Source organism: Eumetopias jubatus, unplaced genomic scaffold, assembly GCF_037043125.1.
Source record: "Eumetopias jubatus isolate StellerSeaLion01/CBP00866 unplaced genomic scaffold, mEumJub1_p1.0 scaffold_13, whole genome shotgun sequence".
In the NCBI taxonomy this organism is placed as follows: domain Eukaryota; kingdom Metazoa; phylum Chordata; class Mammalia; order Carnivora; family Otariidae; genus Eumetopias; species Eumetopias jubatus.
The window spans coordinates 109,114,756-109,131,755 of NW_028274819.1; the positions used below are offsets into that span (position 1 = coordinate 109,114,756).

At 42.8% G+C, this 17,000-nt stretch overlaps 1 protein-coding gene across 1 annotated transcript in view; it reads left to right on the forward strand.

Moving 5' to 3' along the window:
* The first annotated feature begins 14,630 nt into the window (after positions 1–14,630).
* GUCY1A2 (guanylate cyclase 1 soluble subunit alpha 2) overlaps positions 14,631–17,000 on the forward strand; it is a 318,954-nt gene continuing 316,584 nt past the window's right edge. Inside the window, exon 1 of the mRNA XM_088017680.1 lies at positions 14,631–14,942. Within this exon, the coding sequence (XP_087873806.1) occupies positions 14,631–14,942 (312 nt within the window). The remainder of the gene's footprint in view (positions 14,943–17,000) is intronic.

Here is a 17,000-nt window from a genome sequence, read left to right on the forward strand (position 1 = left end):
CCCTGTGTTGGTTTCCATATTGCTGATATAACAAATTAACAACAAACTTAGGGGCTTAAAACAGCACAAATTCGGGGTGCCTGGGTGGCTCAGTTGGTTAAGCGTCTGCCTTTGGCTCAGGTCATGATTTCGGGGTCCTGGGATCGAGGAATCCCACCTTGATGGGCTCCCTGATCAGCGGGGAGTCTGCTTCTCCCTCTCCTTCTGCCCTGCCCCCCCCACTCGTGCTCATTTTCTCTCTCTCTCTCTCTCTCTCAAATAGCAAACAAAGAAACAAACAAAAACCAGCACAGATTCCTTGGGGGTGGGGTGGGGGGCATTATTCAGCCTACCACAGTCTTATCAGTTGCCTTTATTCTTATGGTGTTGATTAAAACCCAAATGCTAATGATTCCCCTATCTGCATCTCCTAGCCTGCTCACTCTCCTGCATTCAAGAGCCATATATCTCACTGCTTGCTAGACATTTTCATCTGAATCCATTTCCAATTCAATTATAAGGAAGAGACCTTATCATCTTTACCAGACCATGCCCTCTTCCTGTGTTCTCTGTATCAGCTGACAGTCTCCAAAACTGAAACGTGGGGTCATTCTTCAATCTCAGCTCTCTCTCACTTCCTGTATTAAATCAGCCACCGTGTCCCGCTAACTTAAGTTCTCTATACTTATCTAATCTTTCCACTCTAATTCATTCTTATATTCAATGATCAGTTTCCTCATTTGCAAAATGGAATGACAGTGTGTAGTTCTTTTTTTTAGAAAAGATTTATTTATTTTATTTGAGAGAGAGAGAAAAAAAAACTCGAGGTGGGGGAGGGGCAGAAGGGAAGGGAGAGAGAATCTCAAGCAGATTCCCTGCTGAGTGCAGAGCCTGACAAGGGGCTTGATCCCATGACCCCGAGATCATGACCTGAGATGAAACCAAGTGTGACGCTTAACAGACTGAGCCACCCAGGTGCCCCTAGTGTGTAAATCTTATAGGCATTATTATGCCACCTTTACATTGAATGAAGCATAGGGAGATGAGGACCTTGTGTAATGTTGCCTAGTGAGAGAGTGGGGTGGGGGGCATTTAACCATGGGGTCCAGCTTCTTCTACAGCTCTAGTTAAATTCCTCATATCTTTTCTGGGCTACTCCAATAGCCTCTGAACCGTTTTCCTTGATAACAGTTTAGGCTCTTCAAGGCTCTTCTTCATGGAGTCACATGATCTTTTTAATATGCAAATGTGACTCCTCAATGAGATATACAAGGCTCCCTGTGATCTGGGACCTCTCTTCCTCTCATTACCATATTCTACCCAGCCCTGCTTTTACTCCACACTCCAGCAACTCCGAGCTCCTTGTATTTCTTAATGCCCACATGTTGTTCTCAAGTTTGTGCCTTTACTCGGGCTAGCTCGCTGCCTAGAATACTCTGCCCTTTAACACCCCTGCCTTCAAAGTCCTGTTTATTCTGTGAAATTCAGCTTAGACATCTTCATCTTCAAGAATGCATTTAAACTTTCTTTTCTTCTATGTTTGTTAGGTACTTCTCTGTATCCTATGTGTATCTGCATTATTAAACCTGCCATTAAAAAGTGTTTGTCATTTTGTATGTCCATTTCTTCCAAGGAGGTTTGTTTGTTTTTTTCCTTTTTAAACTCAATTGCTGGGTCCTTGAGGAAAAAGACTGTGTTATACTCCTTTTTCTTTATAACACCTACTATAGCACCTGACACAGAATATTAATAAATACTTGTAGAGGAAGGAATGAATCAACAGATGTATGTTAGTTTTATTATTTTTTTCTTAATACAACCAGAAACAGTCCATGTGTTTTCTGCATGAAGCCGTTATCTCTAATTTAAATAATAATTGTAGTAAAGGCAATTACCATGCTGGAGAAAAGGAAACTTAATTCCATTCTTGATATGGATTCCTGTTTTTATAAGGAATTGTTTTACACAAAATAATAAAAATAAATCATGAAATTAATGTTAAATAGGAGGAAGAATGCTTTTATTACCCTTAAGAAAGTGTTTTTTTTATTTTTTTCCTATTTAAATAAGTTGAAGGTATAATGAAGAGCAAATGTAAAGAACCTTTTTTCACACAATTTATATTCCTCATAACTAACTAATGGTTAGAAGTGAAATCTTTTCCTGTTTGTATATGTATCCATTCAAGCATGAAAGTATCAATAAGTTGTTCCAAATGATCAGTTTACGTAACAGAAATGTGTCTCTTTTGTAGCTTAGGAACCCGGTAGGAATAACTTAGAAAGAAGAGCTTGTTTTTCTTTGTGACAAAATGTGTTACTTTGCTTTAGAGCATTGTAACTTGCCACAGTAGAATGCTAACTTGTCACTGATTGCTGTATTCCAGAACATTTGATTGTGACAATCTAACTTTGCCAGTGCTGATTTTTACTTATTTTTCGAGTGTATGAAGAATACTATGATTTTATAAATTGACAGTTTTTTTAGTGATGACTATTGACTTCCCTTTAAATCTGGCCAGATTGCACAGAAATTATATTATGTCATTTGTATAATAAGAATAAATATATTGGTTTTTTTGTTTTGTTTTGTTTTTGCTGATGGAAAGCTACCAATGGAAAGCAAACGGCAAAGGTGTTCATTTTTGAAATAGGACACCAAATAGAGCAAGAACAACTGAGGAAGAAATTCTGCTAAGATAACTGGAAATCAAGGACACTGAGCATCTATGACCTCATCAGCCTGGAGACAATTAATTTTATTATGGTTCATTACATAACCTCCTGGAAATGCAAGTGTCGCGTAAACTAAGACAAATGAAGGAGCAATGGGAACCACGGATGGGGAGCAAGACGAGCATTTTCCTCCGGTAGCTTGAATGCTTTTGGTTTTGAAAGTAATTATCCTGTGGAAAGAAAAGTTCAGAAGCAATTAATTGTGATATTTGGACAGGACATTTGCATTTATACTCGAATCAAATTATTTGAAGAACTTTTTGAGGCACTTTTGAACAAAGTTGCAAATGGTGGCTCCTTCCTTAAAATGGACAGTGTTTATGGGACATTTTGGGGATAACTCTTTTTTCTTTTTAAAGTTTTTATTTATTTATTTGAGAGAGAGAGAGAGAGAGACAGCAGGATCAGGGAGGAGGGGGAGAGGAAGGAGACTCCCTGCTGAGCAGGGAGCCCCACAAGGGGGCTTGATCATCCCTGGGCTCAGTAGGTGTCGGGGCTCCATCTGACAGGGGGCCCCATCCCACTCGGGGCTCCATCCGGGACTCCAGGATCATGACCTGAGCCAAAGGCAGACCCCTAACCCACAGAGCCAGCCAGGCGTCCGCTGAGATGACTCTTAATTTCAATACCATCTTTCACTTGTTTTCACACACACAAGTAATGAACACTCTCAGTTGTGCTGTCTCTGAGCAGAGATCCCAATTGTGAAAATGCTCGTTAGTGTATTCAGCGGCGCGGTTCCCTAAGATGTTCTTCTGCATGTGGAGCTCAGTTGGCAAACAGTTAAAGTACGCATCAGTTTTCTTTCTAGTCTGGTCATTTCAGACACAGCGTCTTCACTCCTGTTGGCCAGTATTTGTTCTAGATTTGTATTCATGCTGATTCCATGATACCTGCCCCCCACCAATTACCTTATAGTCATCTTGACAATCCCAATATTCACAGGGCCATCTTTCTATCTCTCTCTCCTCCTTCCTGCCTCTAGGACCTCCAGGACCTGGCTGACAATGTTTTCCAAATATAATTTGCACTGGCCCACTAACTGACAAGAAATTCCTGAGAGCCGATGTTTTCAGTTTGCATGGATGAACATTCTCTTTTAGCTGAGGAAACCAAAGGCAGCAAGCTCACAATCTTTCTCTGATAGAAAAGGGAAATGTATCAGATTGAATGTGAGAGCACGATGTATTCGCTATGAAGTAAGGTGGGATGGTTTTTCTTGAGCAGTGTGGTTTAGAGTCCTTTTCACTGAGTGAACCATGTGACTGTCTTAAGACACCAAAGGATGGATTTTTGTATTCGTCTGTGAAGTACAAGACACAACACTGACCCTGACACAGGAGCAGGCACTTACTGGGTCTTTTAGGGGTTCCATTTTTTAAAGCATGGTTTCTGTAGAGGGTAGCTGTTCCTCCTGTTGGTTTATTAATGACTGATGTGCTTTGAAAATTGGTCATTTTAGATGATAGGAAGCTGAAATAGGAAGCTGATGTACTTTATCGACTTGGATTATATTCTTGGATCATATCATAGGCAGATAATATATAGCAAGTGTGCCCCAAACTTGAGTGAAATGGAAAATGGTTGTCTGAATGTGTGCGTGTGTGTGTGTGTATTTGGAGGGGAGAGATCATGAAGAGACAACATACTGTCGTTTTATTCACATGCAGCCGCTTTCTTGGACAACTGAGGCAGTCTGTTTTGCTGATTTATGTTCTTTGAAATAATGGGGTTTAGAGAGGAATGGGTAGCTGTATAACACTGTCTTAAAGTCACTTCACGGTCAAAAAGTTAAGTTTTTTCAGTGCTTGCCAGAGAAAGTCCAGAGTAAGGTCTTCTCCAATCTGGTCTCTGTTTTCTTATTCCATTTCCCATGATCCCCAAGTATTTATTCTCCTCCCTTGTTTGAACGGTGTATGCAACACACTCTCTCCTCCATGTCCAGTTCATTCATTTCCATCTTTTCAGATATCACCCATTCTTCAAAGGCCCATTTAGGTCTCATTCCCTTTATTTGGAAATGGGAGTTCATCTTTCTTTTTTTTCTAAAATACTGTAACCTATTTTCCATAGGACCTCTAATCTGGTCCTATTTTGTACAGCCATTTAAGTTTTGATATTATTTAACATTTCCTTATGCTTTTAGAGTGTAAATTCTTCAAAGGTGGGGACCATGCTTTGTCTTTATAATGTCCACTATCCTTAGTTTAATAATGTACTTTAAGTTACTCGCATATGTTGAGTATGAATGGATATGGGTGAATTAACTTAGCCATAAGGGGCATGTGCAACTGGATTAATGCAAGCCTATTTTTACTCCCTGAGAAAACAACCCAGATAACATCCTTTACAAATAATGAGCTAGCCTTTTTTTTCCCCCCTCTCCCCAAGGGAGTTTTTCTCAGAAACAATCTTCTACAATAGAGCTATGAAATGAGATTTTTACAGTGCTAAGAGCTCTACCTGTGACTAACTATGTGCCTTTGGACCATGGACAGGTCCCTCAATCTCTGAATACCTCTGTTTCTCTATCAACAAGTGCAGTAAAGTTCCTTCTTCCCTCTCCTTGACAGCAGACGTTAGAGGGAATAATGAGCCCTACCTTTGCCTTTCTTGTTCTAGTCAAACAGAGAACAGTTGCCAAGATTTCAGGGTCAGTTTTTAAAAAGAAAAAAAACATTAAAAAGTATTTCATGAGATAATACTGTTCTGCTAAACCATTTGCACATACAGCCTTTGGTAAAAAATTATATGTATAAGGTATATCAAAAGCAAATATTTTATGTGTCTTTCCAAATTATTTTATTTTTTACCAGGTATTCAAAGCTTTAGTTGATAGACAATTAATGAGTTGAAATATTATACATTTTAAAATCATAGAATAATGCACTACACATAAATCATACTTAAGGTAATAATCTGTACACAAACTTATTATAGCAGAAAATGACATTAAGATGCACAATTTTCATTTTTCATTTGTAAGCTCTTCATGTCTATTTACTCAGAGTCTGTGTAAATAGAGATAAAAGGCAAGCTTTTCTGAGAACTTTGGAAGGGCTGAGCAACCAGAATCCTAGTTCCCAAACTGGGCAACTACAGATCCCTGGATGCTGTGTTGAATGCACAGGGGTGCAGGGGGAGATATTAAACATTTGAGGGAAACACACCTATACTTAGCATCTGTTGAAAACTGATCAGATTATTAGCTTGAAGTAGTTGATAGTTTAAATACTGGATTGCGCTACATTATTTCACTCACTTCATACATTTGCAAAGCTGGGTTTTTGGAAGTTGCTGTGATAAAAAGCAAAAAGCCACAGGAAAATCAGCATGGAAGAGGAGATGAGGGTGACATTGCTCATTCTCATCCCAAGGTTTGAGAAGTTGTGCAGTCCTCAACTTCATTAATTAGTTTAAATAATTAAATAATTACAATTATTTAAGAATGAAATTTTTTTTTCACTTTACACATATTTTTAAGTGCCGCCCAGTTGTTAGGATATGAATTATTGCTTATTACACTGTTTGGGTGCAGGATACCTTATAAATTGAATTGTTAGTTATTGTTTTGGTCTAGGGTGCTGTTAAAATTATGTAGAAAACCTGAAAACCAAGAAAATTTCAGATTTCTCTTCTCTGAGATGAAAGTGCAAAGACTTGGGGCGCCTTTGCCGGTTTAAGCATCTGCCTTCAGCTCAGGTCGTGATCTCTGGGTCCTGGGATAGAGCCCTTCATTGGGCTTCTTGCTTAGCAGGGAGTCTTCTTCTCTTTCTCTCCCTCTGCCCTTCCCCACTGCTTGTTGTCTCTCTCTCTCTAACTCAAATGAATAGATAAAATCTTTAAAAAAAAAAGTGCAAATCTTTTGGGTTGAGCAGGGATAGGTCCAGTTTATGTCTGCATAACCTGGACAGAGACACAGAGTCACTGGTGGGGTCTTGGTGCAGAGGACGTGGGCTTTGGAGCTCCTGTCTATCCAGTTACATGGTGCTTGTTCAGAACCAAGGAGTTCTCTGCTTCTATGGCCCTGATGAAGCCTTATTGTGAGTTAGAGAAATGGGACATTTTCTAGTTCACTGTGGTGATACAGATGCCCATCTGTTTTGGTCCACCAAAAAGAGGAATTAATGCTCATTTTGCTCACTCTAAGGAGAACTGTCAGAAATGAGTAAACATATGCTTTATTTAAAAAGTTTCACATCTTTTGGTGGGGAAATGTTTTAGAATTATTTTAACCACTGTTTGTGCTTGAAGTGATCTCTTCCCTCCTGAGGTCACTCATTTCAATATCAACCTTGAAACATTTTCCAGAAATGATTATAACAGGAGTACAAATTGTGATTTCTTAATTTCTTAAATAATTTTTCCTATTGATTATTTTAAGGGATCTAAGTACATTATCATTTAATCATTGCTCATAATGTTTATTTTATATCTAGTGAGAAGGGCACAACATTTCATTCTTAATGGCAATACTTTTAAGAATTCCTGTATTTATATTAAAATTGGATTTTAAAAGAATAGATTCATTGTTTTAAGATAATGATTGAATAATAGATTGCATATTCATGACAAATTGGGCATATTTAAGTAAATGTCTGTTAACATTGACAAGGTTATACCAACATACTCTTACTGATAATTCATATTTATTATTGTTAGCTGTCAGGCTTAATAAGTTGCAGACAGGAAGATATGATTCCTTTCTATAATATAATAAAGCAGACAGAAGAATTAGGTTATGAAAAGACAGGGAGATGGTGAACATCTAACCAAATATAATTGAGTTGAAAAATTTTTTTTTATCCATTTAGTTCTGTGGACCATGTTCATGGCAGCTTTGTGTAAGGAGAAGGTCTTAGGCAGTTAAGGAAGTGATTTGCTGAGGACCTGTGTTCTCAGAAAGGATATGATAGGGAGGGAGAGAAGGTGACCTTATGATATGTGTGTGGGGGGAATTTTTCTAGGGACACAGGGTATGTCTGGAATGAAAATGAGTAACTACACAAATAGAAAAATTATAAAATCTTGGGGATTGATCATACCCTGGAGATTTTGATTTAGAGGTGAGGGGTCTGGTCCCAGAGAAGTTAAGCAACTTACTTTTGGTCACATGGCTAGTAATTAGCAGTGCAGCTACTAGAGAGTAGAGCGACTGCACAGATCAGTGGTTTTCCATGACATTTTGTGCCAGGGAATAATGCCAACATGTTAATTGTGTATGCAGTATTTATTTGTAATGCAATAAACCACTCACATTGTGATTTTAATTAATCAGATTTGTTTTTCTCTGTGTTTTTAGGACATTTGAGGACAGTTACAAGAGGCAGGCAGGAAGCATGTTCAGTTTCTAAGCATAGGCTTAGGACTCAGGACTGGAATGATGATTAGTATTTATCAGCTCCATGACCCTGGGGAAGATATTCAAAATCTCTGTGCAAGAATTTTCACATCTGCAATACTGGGATAATACATCCTATGGTGGCATTGAAAAGATTAAATGAGGTGAATGAACAGATCCTGATCCATAGTAGGTTCTCAACAAATTTCTGTTCACCTTGGTTTACATAGATTTGGAAGGCAATGGTTTGGAAATAATTTGGAAGGTAAAAGGTTTGGGTAAAAGGGGGAAAGAGATATTTAGGAAAGTGAGTAAAGGCTAGGGTGGACCACCACTGAATCACTTATTGACAAAATATTGCTCTTATTAGACTTCTAAGGACAATTCTGTGGTCTACAAAAACATGTAGAAAATGGCACAATGATTTTGAAATATAGTCTGCACTTAGTATCTGAAAAAGAATCCCAACTTAAGTAAAGTGTAGAGAGCTAATGATGCTGAGGACAAAATGGCTGGGAATTATAGGAGGCATTGACTTCTAGGGTCTTTCTTTACAGGAGGATAGATTTCTGCAGTGCATGATGGAGAAGGCAAAGCCACTTAGAGCCACTTAAGAAAGAGAGTGTTGTCTGTCAAGGCACCAAAAGACACTGATTACTTTCCCTTTTTCTTACTTTCTTGGATGTAGGAGCATCAAAAAGAAGCAGCCATCCCACTCATAACTCATAAGTATCTTTCTGGTGCAAATTCTACTAAGTGTTGCATTAACTTTATTACTTTCCTTCCAGCGCCAAGCCCCTTTGCCTTTTCTTGTTTTGAGCAACAAGTACTTCATCATTTCAGCATGGTTTTATGATGGCATAGAACCATAGGATGATGGTCTGCATTGTCTTCCATGTGTCCTTTCACATATGAACAAGGCAGATGGTTCTTCTCAAGTTGTTAATGATCCTTAATATTGTTTCACTTACAAAATTATGCAAAAAAATGAAGCATGGTATCTCCACTCTTGTTTGTTCACAAACTTCCACCAAGAAGGTGTGTTTGCCCTCTTTTCAAAAGAAAAGTGTGAGAAAGTGGGAGGTATAGACAAATCTCATTCGGGGAGATGTGTCCATGGAGTTAAACTGCAGGTGAGGATATGTGTGTGTGTGTGTGTGTGTGTATGTGTGATTTTCTAGGTTAGGGATACAGAAAAGCTTGCATTAGTTAAGAATTCACCAGCTACTACATTTCATTAGAGAACTTGCTTTAATGTTACATGTACAGTTCCTGGGAGGTGCCAGATCTATGTAAAGACTGACTACAGGGAAAGATTTCCTCAGGTTTCTGGTATCAGGAAGAACTCTGCTCCACGGAGCACTTATGCAGATGTTGCAACTTTTCTTGCTGGAGACTTAGATGGATGAAAAGAAATTAGGAAAGAGTTTGAGGCTCTGAAATGCGAAGAATTTGGGGGAGTGAGGACTGACTGTAGTTTTATTTGAATTTGATGGAGGTGATTTTTTAAAAGACTACTCTGGGAAGGATGAACATCAAATTAAATGAGAAATGTAAGTGAAAGGAGTTTATAAATAGTGATGTTGTAGATGAAGGTAAGGCACACACAACAGTTTTATGTTTAAAGGGGGACTAGTCACCATCTTAAGGTGGAGAATCTGCTTGCTTTTTAAAAAATATTTTGGAACATTCCTTTTTTATTGAGGCCAAATTGGTATGTAATGTTATATTCATTTCAGGAGTATAACCTAATAATTTGGTTTTTGTATATGCTACAAAGTGATTATTACAGGAAATCTAATTATCATCCATCACCATGCAATTGACCCCCTTCATCCATTTACCTACCCCCACCCGTCTCCCCCTCTGATAACTGCCAATCTGTTCTCTGTATCTATGAGATTTGTTTAATTTTTTTCCTTTGTTTTGTTTTATAGATTTCACATATAAGTGAAATCATATAGTACTTCTCTTCTCTATTGGAGTCATTTCACTTAGTATAATATCCTCAAGGTCCATCCATGTTGTTGCAAATGGCGAGATTTCATTCTTTTTTATGGCTGAGTAATATTCAACTATACCTATAACTAACATTTCCTTTATCCACTCTTCCTTTGCTGGACACTTAGGTTGCTTCCATATGTTGGCTATTATAAATAATGATGCAGTGAACATAGGGATGCATTATCTTTTCAGATTAGTGTTTTTATTTTCTTTGGTTAAATACCCAGCAGTGGATTAGCTGGATCATATGGTAGTTCTATTTTTAGTTTTTCGAGGGACCTCCACAGCCTTTTCCATAGTGGCTATACCAATTTACGTTCCCACCAGCAGTGCGTAAGGGTTCTCCAAATCCTCTTCAATGCTTGTTTCTTGTCTTTTTTGATAATAGCCATTCTAACAGGTAACAGGTATGGTTTTGATTTGCATTTCCCTAATAATTAGTGATGCTGAGCATCTTTTCATGTGTCTGTTGACCACCTGTATGTCTTCTTTGGAAAAATGTTTATTTAGATCCTCTGCCCATTTTTTAATTGGATTGTTTTGTTTTTTGTTGTTGTTGGTTTTTTTTTTTTTTTTTGCTATTGAGGTGTTTGAGTTCTTTATATAATTGGGTTTTAATCCCTTATCAGATATATGATTTACAAATACTTTCTCCCATTTAGTAGGTTGCCTTTTCATTTTGTTGATAGTTTGCTATGCAGAAGGTTTCCTATTTGAAGTAGTCCCACTTGTTTATTTTTGGTGTTGCGTTTGCTTTTATTTTATTTTTTTAAAGATTTTTATTTATTTGAGAGAGAAAGTGCATGTGACTGCACAAGCAGGGGGAGCAGCAGAGGGAGAGGGACAAGCAGAATCCTTGATGAGCAGGGAGGCTGATGTGGGGCTTCATCCCAGGACCCTGGTACCATGACCTGAGCTGAAGGCAGATGCTTAACTGACTGAGGCACCTAGGTACCCCTTTTGCCTTTGCTTTTAGAGTTAGATCCAAAAATTCATTGCTAAGATGTCAAGGAGCTCACTGTCTATGTTTTCTTCTAAAAATTTTATGGTTTCAGGTCTTCTATTCACATCTAATCCATTTAGAGTTAATTTTTGTGTATGGTGTAGGATAGTGGTCTAGTTTCATTCTGTTGCATGTGACTGTCCAGTTATCCCAACACCATTTAAATGTCCATTCCCCACTGTGTATTCTTGGCTTCTCTGTCATAAATTAATTAACCATGAGAATCTGCTTTCTTAATAAGGAATCCTTTCCAATGCTCAATCAATCTGAAATGAGTCCTCAGGTGCCCTCACCAGCCTCATAAACAAACCAAGTACATTCCTGTATTTTCCTTTTCCAGTAGGAGACTGTGCTTTAAGGAATTTATTGAAGCATGATACATCCAGCAGGCCTGGACTTGTGGCCATGAGTTTGTGCAAGGTTTTTTCCCTAAAATCAGAGCACAAACTCTTCATTTTCAGTGGACCATTCTTTGCTAAGGTGTTATTATTCCTTATAGGAGGCCTAAGGCTTTTTTTTTTTTAGATTATGATAATCACTTGTATTTCCTTTTGAGTATAGAACATAGCATTCTTCATATTGAGAGCTTTTGAACCGTAGTCCTACACAGAAATACAAAGGAAACTCTTGAAAGTAATGCAGATGATCTACTGTCTATATTTAGACCTCCATTTGTTTATAGTTTAAAAATCAGTGGGAAAATCACGATGAAAGGCAGGGTAATTTATACAGAAAATTGTAAGACCACTTCGTCTGGCTAGGTTCTGTAAAGAGTCTTTGATTCAAATGGTTCACACAAAGCAGAAATGTCCCAATGGTTCAGAGTTCTTTCTGGCAATAAACTTCCAGTGTAAACAGGAAGACTTCTCAGGCCTCTTGTGGATTTTAGAAACAAATCATACTTGTTGCTGTTGTACTCAGTCATTTTCACTTTGAGACAGGAGTTGGAAAGTTTAGGAAATGTTCTGGTTTTAAGTTCGATGTATAGGTATTTACCATTATCATAAAAGAACTTGTGTGCTTGTGCATGCACTCAGAGCAGTAGTTCAGTAGAAGAATGTGAAGGGTATGTTATTTAGTATCCTTAATAGAAGCTCTAAAATCCTGTGACTCTGAAGAACTGGCCAATTACATCATCATTACTAAAGAAGAGAACTAAGAAGTACAATTTATGCTGTGATAGATACCACATAGCAAGATTATTAAACAGTTTCTCCCAAGTTGGAATAATGTAATTTTCAAAGGAACCATCCATCGTATTTCAGAAAAAGGACCAGAGAAACTTTTTCACAAAATCGATGACTATTCTTGATAATAAAAAGTATAATTTGTGTCATTTTCAGTAGAAACAAATACATATAGGATTAAAGGAAGTAATGGAAAAATCAACAGGAGATACATGACACAATCAAAATAATCATAGTAATAATATGTATAATTATGTATAATAATAACTATAATTCTAATAATATTATTATTTTAAAAGAGAGGCCTGGATTTCCCATGCTAAGAGAACCTATGCAGTTAGCAGTTTATTCAGCAGGTTAGGAAAGAATATATATATTTTTGGAAGGGACGCATGTGAGAGCACGCACTTTTTATAAGCTTAATGCCTATTTAAAATCTGAGAATAAGGGCTGTCTCTGAATTAACCGAGTGGATGTTTCCAAAATATAAAAGGAAACCTCAATTAGAATTTCTGTTTATTTGGGTCCTCATAAACAATTGGGAAGAATTAGAGTTAAAAGCACACTGGGGTTGGGTATAAAGTTGTGTGTGTGTGTGTTTAAATAAACACAGCAAACACATTCCTCTGCTTTCACCTTGAAAGAACCAATCCTTAAAAAAACAAAAACAAACAAAAACAAAACAAAACAAAACACTTTGGCATCTGTATCCTTGAGGAGCTAAAGCTGGAGCCCCTGAACTTTTCTTTCCAGAGGAGTGGAGAAGGTGGGGAAGGTGCTCATCTGCTTTGCTGCAGGGGGACGCACAGCCTGGGACCCCTCTTTTGGTGACACTCTTATTTGCCCCTTCTTCCCATCCCTTCCCCTAATGTCAGAACAAATCCGAGGCTTTTCTGGAGCTAAATAAGCAGGCGCAGTGGGGCCGGGGGCTGAGAGCGGCTGCTGGTTTGCCATGAGGCAAGCTTTGTGGAATGAAGGAGCTCCACCGCAAACTGGCGGCAAGAGATGTGCTCGCGCCCTGGTGAGAGTCTGTCCCTGGGCTTGAAAAAGCCTTTCTCCCCATTCTCCTTAAGCTTTCGGAGCAGCATTTGCAGCCCAGTACAAACAGATCGCATATTTGGCGCACAGAGCAGGGAGAAGGAGAGGCATGGAATCAGTCCCCGGTGTTCCCCCCGTCCGGGTCTTGGGTAGTGGAGTCTACAGAGGAACTGTCCCCCAGTCCGCGACGCCGGCCAACGCGGCTGCAGGTGGCAAGCGGAGCTGTCCAGCACCAGTGCGGAGCCGGCGGGAGCCCCGGGCCCCGCGCGCCCAGCCCGCGGACGCTCAGCAACAGGGCTTTCGCCCAGCAGATGCTGTCCTCGTTCGCTGCCTCCCGGCCCTGGGCTCGCTGCGAGCCCACGCGGCCTCGACCCAGGCGAACGCTCAGCTCCACGAGCGGCTCCAGCAGGATGGGTGCCAACACGTTGCCCCTTCCTTTCCCTTCCCTTGTAAGCGTCTCCCCTGGAATGGGCGGGCTGGACCCACTGGCCTTCCCCCTTCGCCTCAGAACTTAAATAAACTCGTTGGAAGGCAGGGGACGGACAGCCATGGACCCTAACTCCCCACTTCGCGCCCTCAGGCTTCCCCGAGGTGGCTCCAGAGGGAGGTCTCCGGCCCTCGTCCCGCGCCCCTCTCCCGCACAGCGCCCAGCACCGCCCGACTGCTCGGCGGCTGTCTCTCCCGCGGCCGAGGGGGCTGGGGCGTTCGGGGCTGGGGCCCTCTGGCCTGATCCAAGCCGCCGTGCGCTCCTCCTCGGAGGAGGGGGACGTGGGAGCGGGGAGGGCGCACAGAGGACGGCAACCAAGTGTCCTCGTTGCTCCTGAAACGTGGCGACAGGCGAGGCAGAGACTCGCAATGAGTATGATGGCGACACGTGATGCCGGCGGAGGGAGCGCACGGGGGGGGCGGGGGAAGGACGATAAAGGGAGAAGGAGGGAGGCGGGAGGCGCGGGGCGGGAGGAGAGAGGGGAAGGGGGGCGAGATCGGCGCGCGGGCGGCCGCAGCTCTGCCTCCGGGACCGCACGGGCCGCAGCCCCGCCGCCCCGCCGCCCGCGGTCGCACGCTCGCAGCCTGCCCGCGAGCGGGAGCGCGGCGCACTGCCAGGCGCCCAGGCGAGCGCAGAGGCGGCGCCGCGCGAGCAGCAGCGGAGGCGGCGGCCCCCAGCCCAGCCCGGCGCCGGCGCCGCGCCCGGGCCCCAAGTTCCCGCCATGAGCAGCCGCCTCTGCGGGCTCCGCGGCTCCGGCGGCTCCCTCCCGGCCGGGCGCGACCGCAGAGCCCCGCGGCCCCGACGCGCCTAACGCCGCCGCCGCCGCCGCCTCGGCCGCCGCAGCGCCGCCCGCAGCATGTCTCGGAGGAAGATCTCGTCCGAGTCCTTCAGCTCGCTGGGCTCCGACTACCTGGAGACCAGCCCCGAGGAGGAGGGGGAGTGCCCCCTGTCTAGGCTCTGCTGGAACGGCAGCCGCAGCCCGCCCGGACCGCCCGAGCCCCGCGCGGCCGCCGCGGCCCCGGCCCCGGCCCCGGCCCCGGCCGCCGCCGCCGCCGCCGCCGCCGCCGCCGCCGCCGCCGCCACGGCCGGGGCCAGGAGGGCGCAGCGCCGGAGGCGGGTCAACCTGGACTCGCTGGGCGAGAGCATCAGCCGCCTGACGGCGCCCTCGGTGAGCGGGGGCCGCAGCACGGGGCTCGGGAAAGTTGGCGCCGGCCGAGCGGGGGCGTGCGCGCCGAGCCCGGCCGCTGGGGGGCGTGAGAGCGCGGCGGGCGCGGGGGGAGGCTCGCTCTTCCCGGGGGCCTGAGCCGGGGGCCTGGACGCCCACCCCTACGCCGTGCGCCCGGCCGGGTGTCGGTCACCCTGGCGGGCCCGGAGCGCCTTCGCACCCACCTGTTCTCCTTCCCCCAAACTTTCCCAGGCACTGCGTTCTGCACTTCCCCTTTCCAGGTCTTTCATCTCGGTTCTCCAGGATCCCAAAGGAGCCCCTACCCCTTCCAGGAAACTCTTCCGCTCTTTTTTCCCACACTCTCTTGGTCTTCGTGTGACCTTCTCTGACATCTTTGCATTCCACAGGCTCTCTGCCTTCTGTGTTGCATCCCTTTTCTCAAGAATCTTCGGGAACTGGCTGTCAGATACTTTCTTGAGTTGCCTTCAAATGATGAAACCTCTAGCCTCTTGTTTTCTCCCCAACCCACTGCCTTTTTTCTTTTTCCCCTGAGCATTTCCTGGCTCAACTTTGTTCTCCGGGTAAAGCTGGTGTCTGCTTTTCGAAACCTGTCTGGTGTTTCTTGAACCCCTGCCTCCTCCTTCACTGCCTTTTGCCTGGGTTCTTCAATGGTTTCTCCCTCATTTTTGTTGTGGCTACCTTCTGTTAGACCCCTTATAACTATCTGTTGAATTAATCGCTGTCTCCCTAGCCCTCTCTAAACTGGTGCTCATTCGGGATGTCTGCATCAGCAGTGCAAGGTGTACTCCAGACTCCCCCGCGTTCTAGACATTTTCCCGGAGCACTTCTGCCTCATCCCTGCTTAGGCTATTCAGCCGCCCTTGACCTTTACAGATTCAGGGATATGCCAGACCTCCGTTCCAGTCTTTCTCTGACTGATGAGCTCAGTTTTGAAGGAATCCACTCCACTGCAGACAGAATCTTAAGGAGATTCAGTGTCAAATCTCCATCCACCTTTTATTCTCATGCCGGTCTTGGGTCCAAGGGCTTCAATTGCTTACAGAACTTTTACCTCTGCACCTCTGGGACTCTTCTTACTTTTTCCCAAGTTTCCAAAATGAATGGGAACATTGATCTTATTTGACTACTCTGGCGTCTCACTTTTCAAAGCACTCTTGCAGTCGAGGGTTGGAGGGACCTGAGAAAGAGTGGGATCCTGATCAGGGTATTAGTACCAGGCAGTCCTACAAATATCTCCATGGCCTTTGCATTAATGAAGAATGACCTTTTCTTTCTTTTAGCAGTGAAACTACTCTCCCTCATTTGCCTTGTGCATTCTCTCTTGAACGTACCTTTTGCCACGTCTTCCACCGACAACCTAACAACAAAACTCAGAATGCATTGGCTACTGTTTGCTATTCTTTACTGCAAATATTTCCCAAGAAGCATAATCTTAGGAACTATTTGATGTTGCAAATTGTTGAAATTATAAGCCTTTATGAAAGCAGGACAGTAATCCTGCACGGCTGTAGTTTTGTGTTAGTATCTAAAGCAACATTTGTGCAGTGTCGTAATTGCTCAGTACAACAGATTCGTATCCGATACAATGATTTCACTGAAGATAAATGACTAGTTTGGGGAGGTTGTTCTTATAATCTCTGAGTTTTCTTTTTGCCTACAAATCAGAATTTACAAATCTCTATGGCATGTGCCTCTGGTAATGCCAGTGTAACTGAAGATTATTCTTAACAAGTTATGTGAGAGGTAGGTAAACTAAACTGAGTCCGAGTATTTACTGCCCGAATAAGAAGGAGGAAATAGTTTCTTGCCTTTACCTTTACAAGTCAAATTTGAATGACGCTAGTTTTTTGATGGATAAAAAGCATGTACCCACATAATGGTTATGGTAAGATAAGGATAAGAGATCTATTAGCTAGCATGCTGACAACAGAAATCAGAGGGGGAGACGAACCGTGAGAGACGATGGACTCTGAGAAACAAACGGAGGGTTCTAGAGGGGAGGGGGGTGGGGGGATGGGTTAGCCTGGTGACGGGTATTAA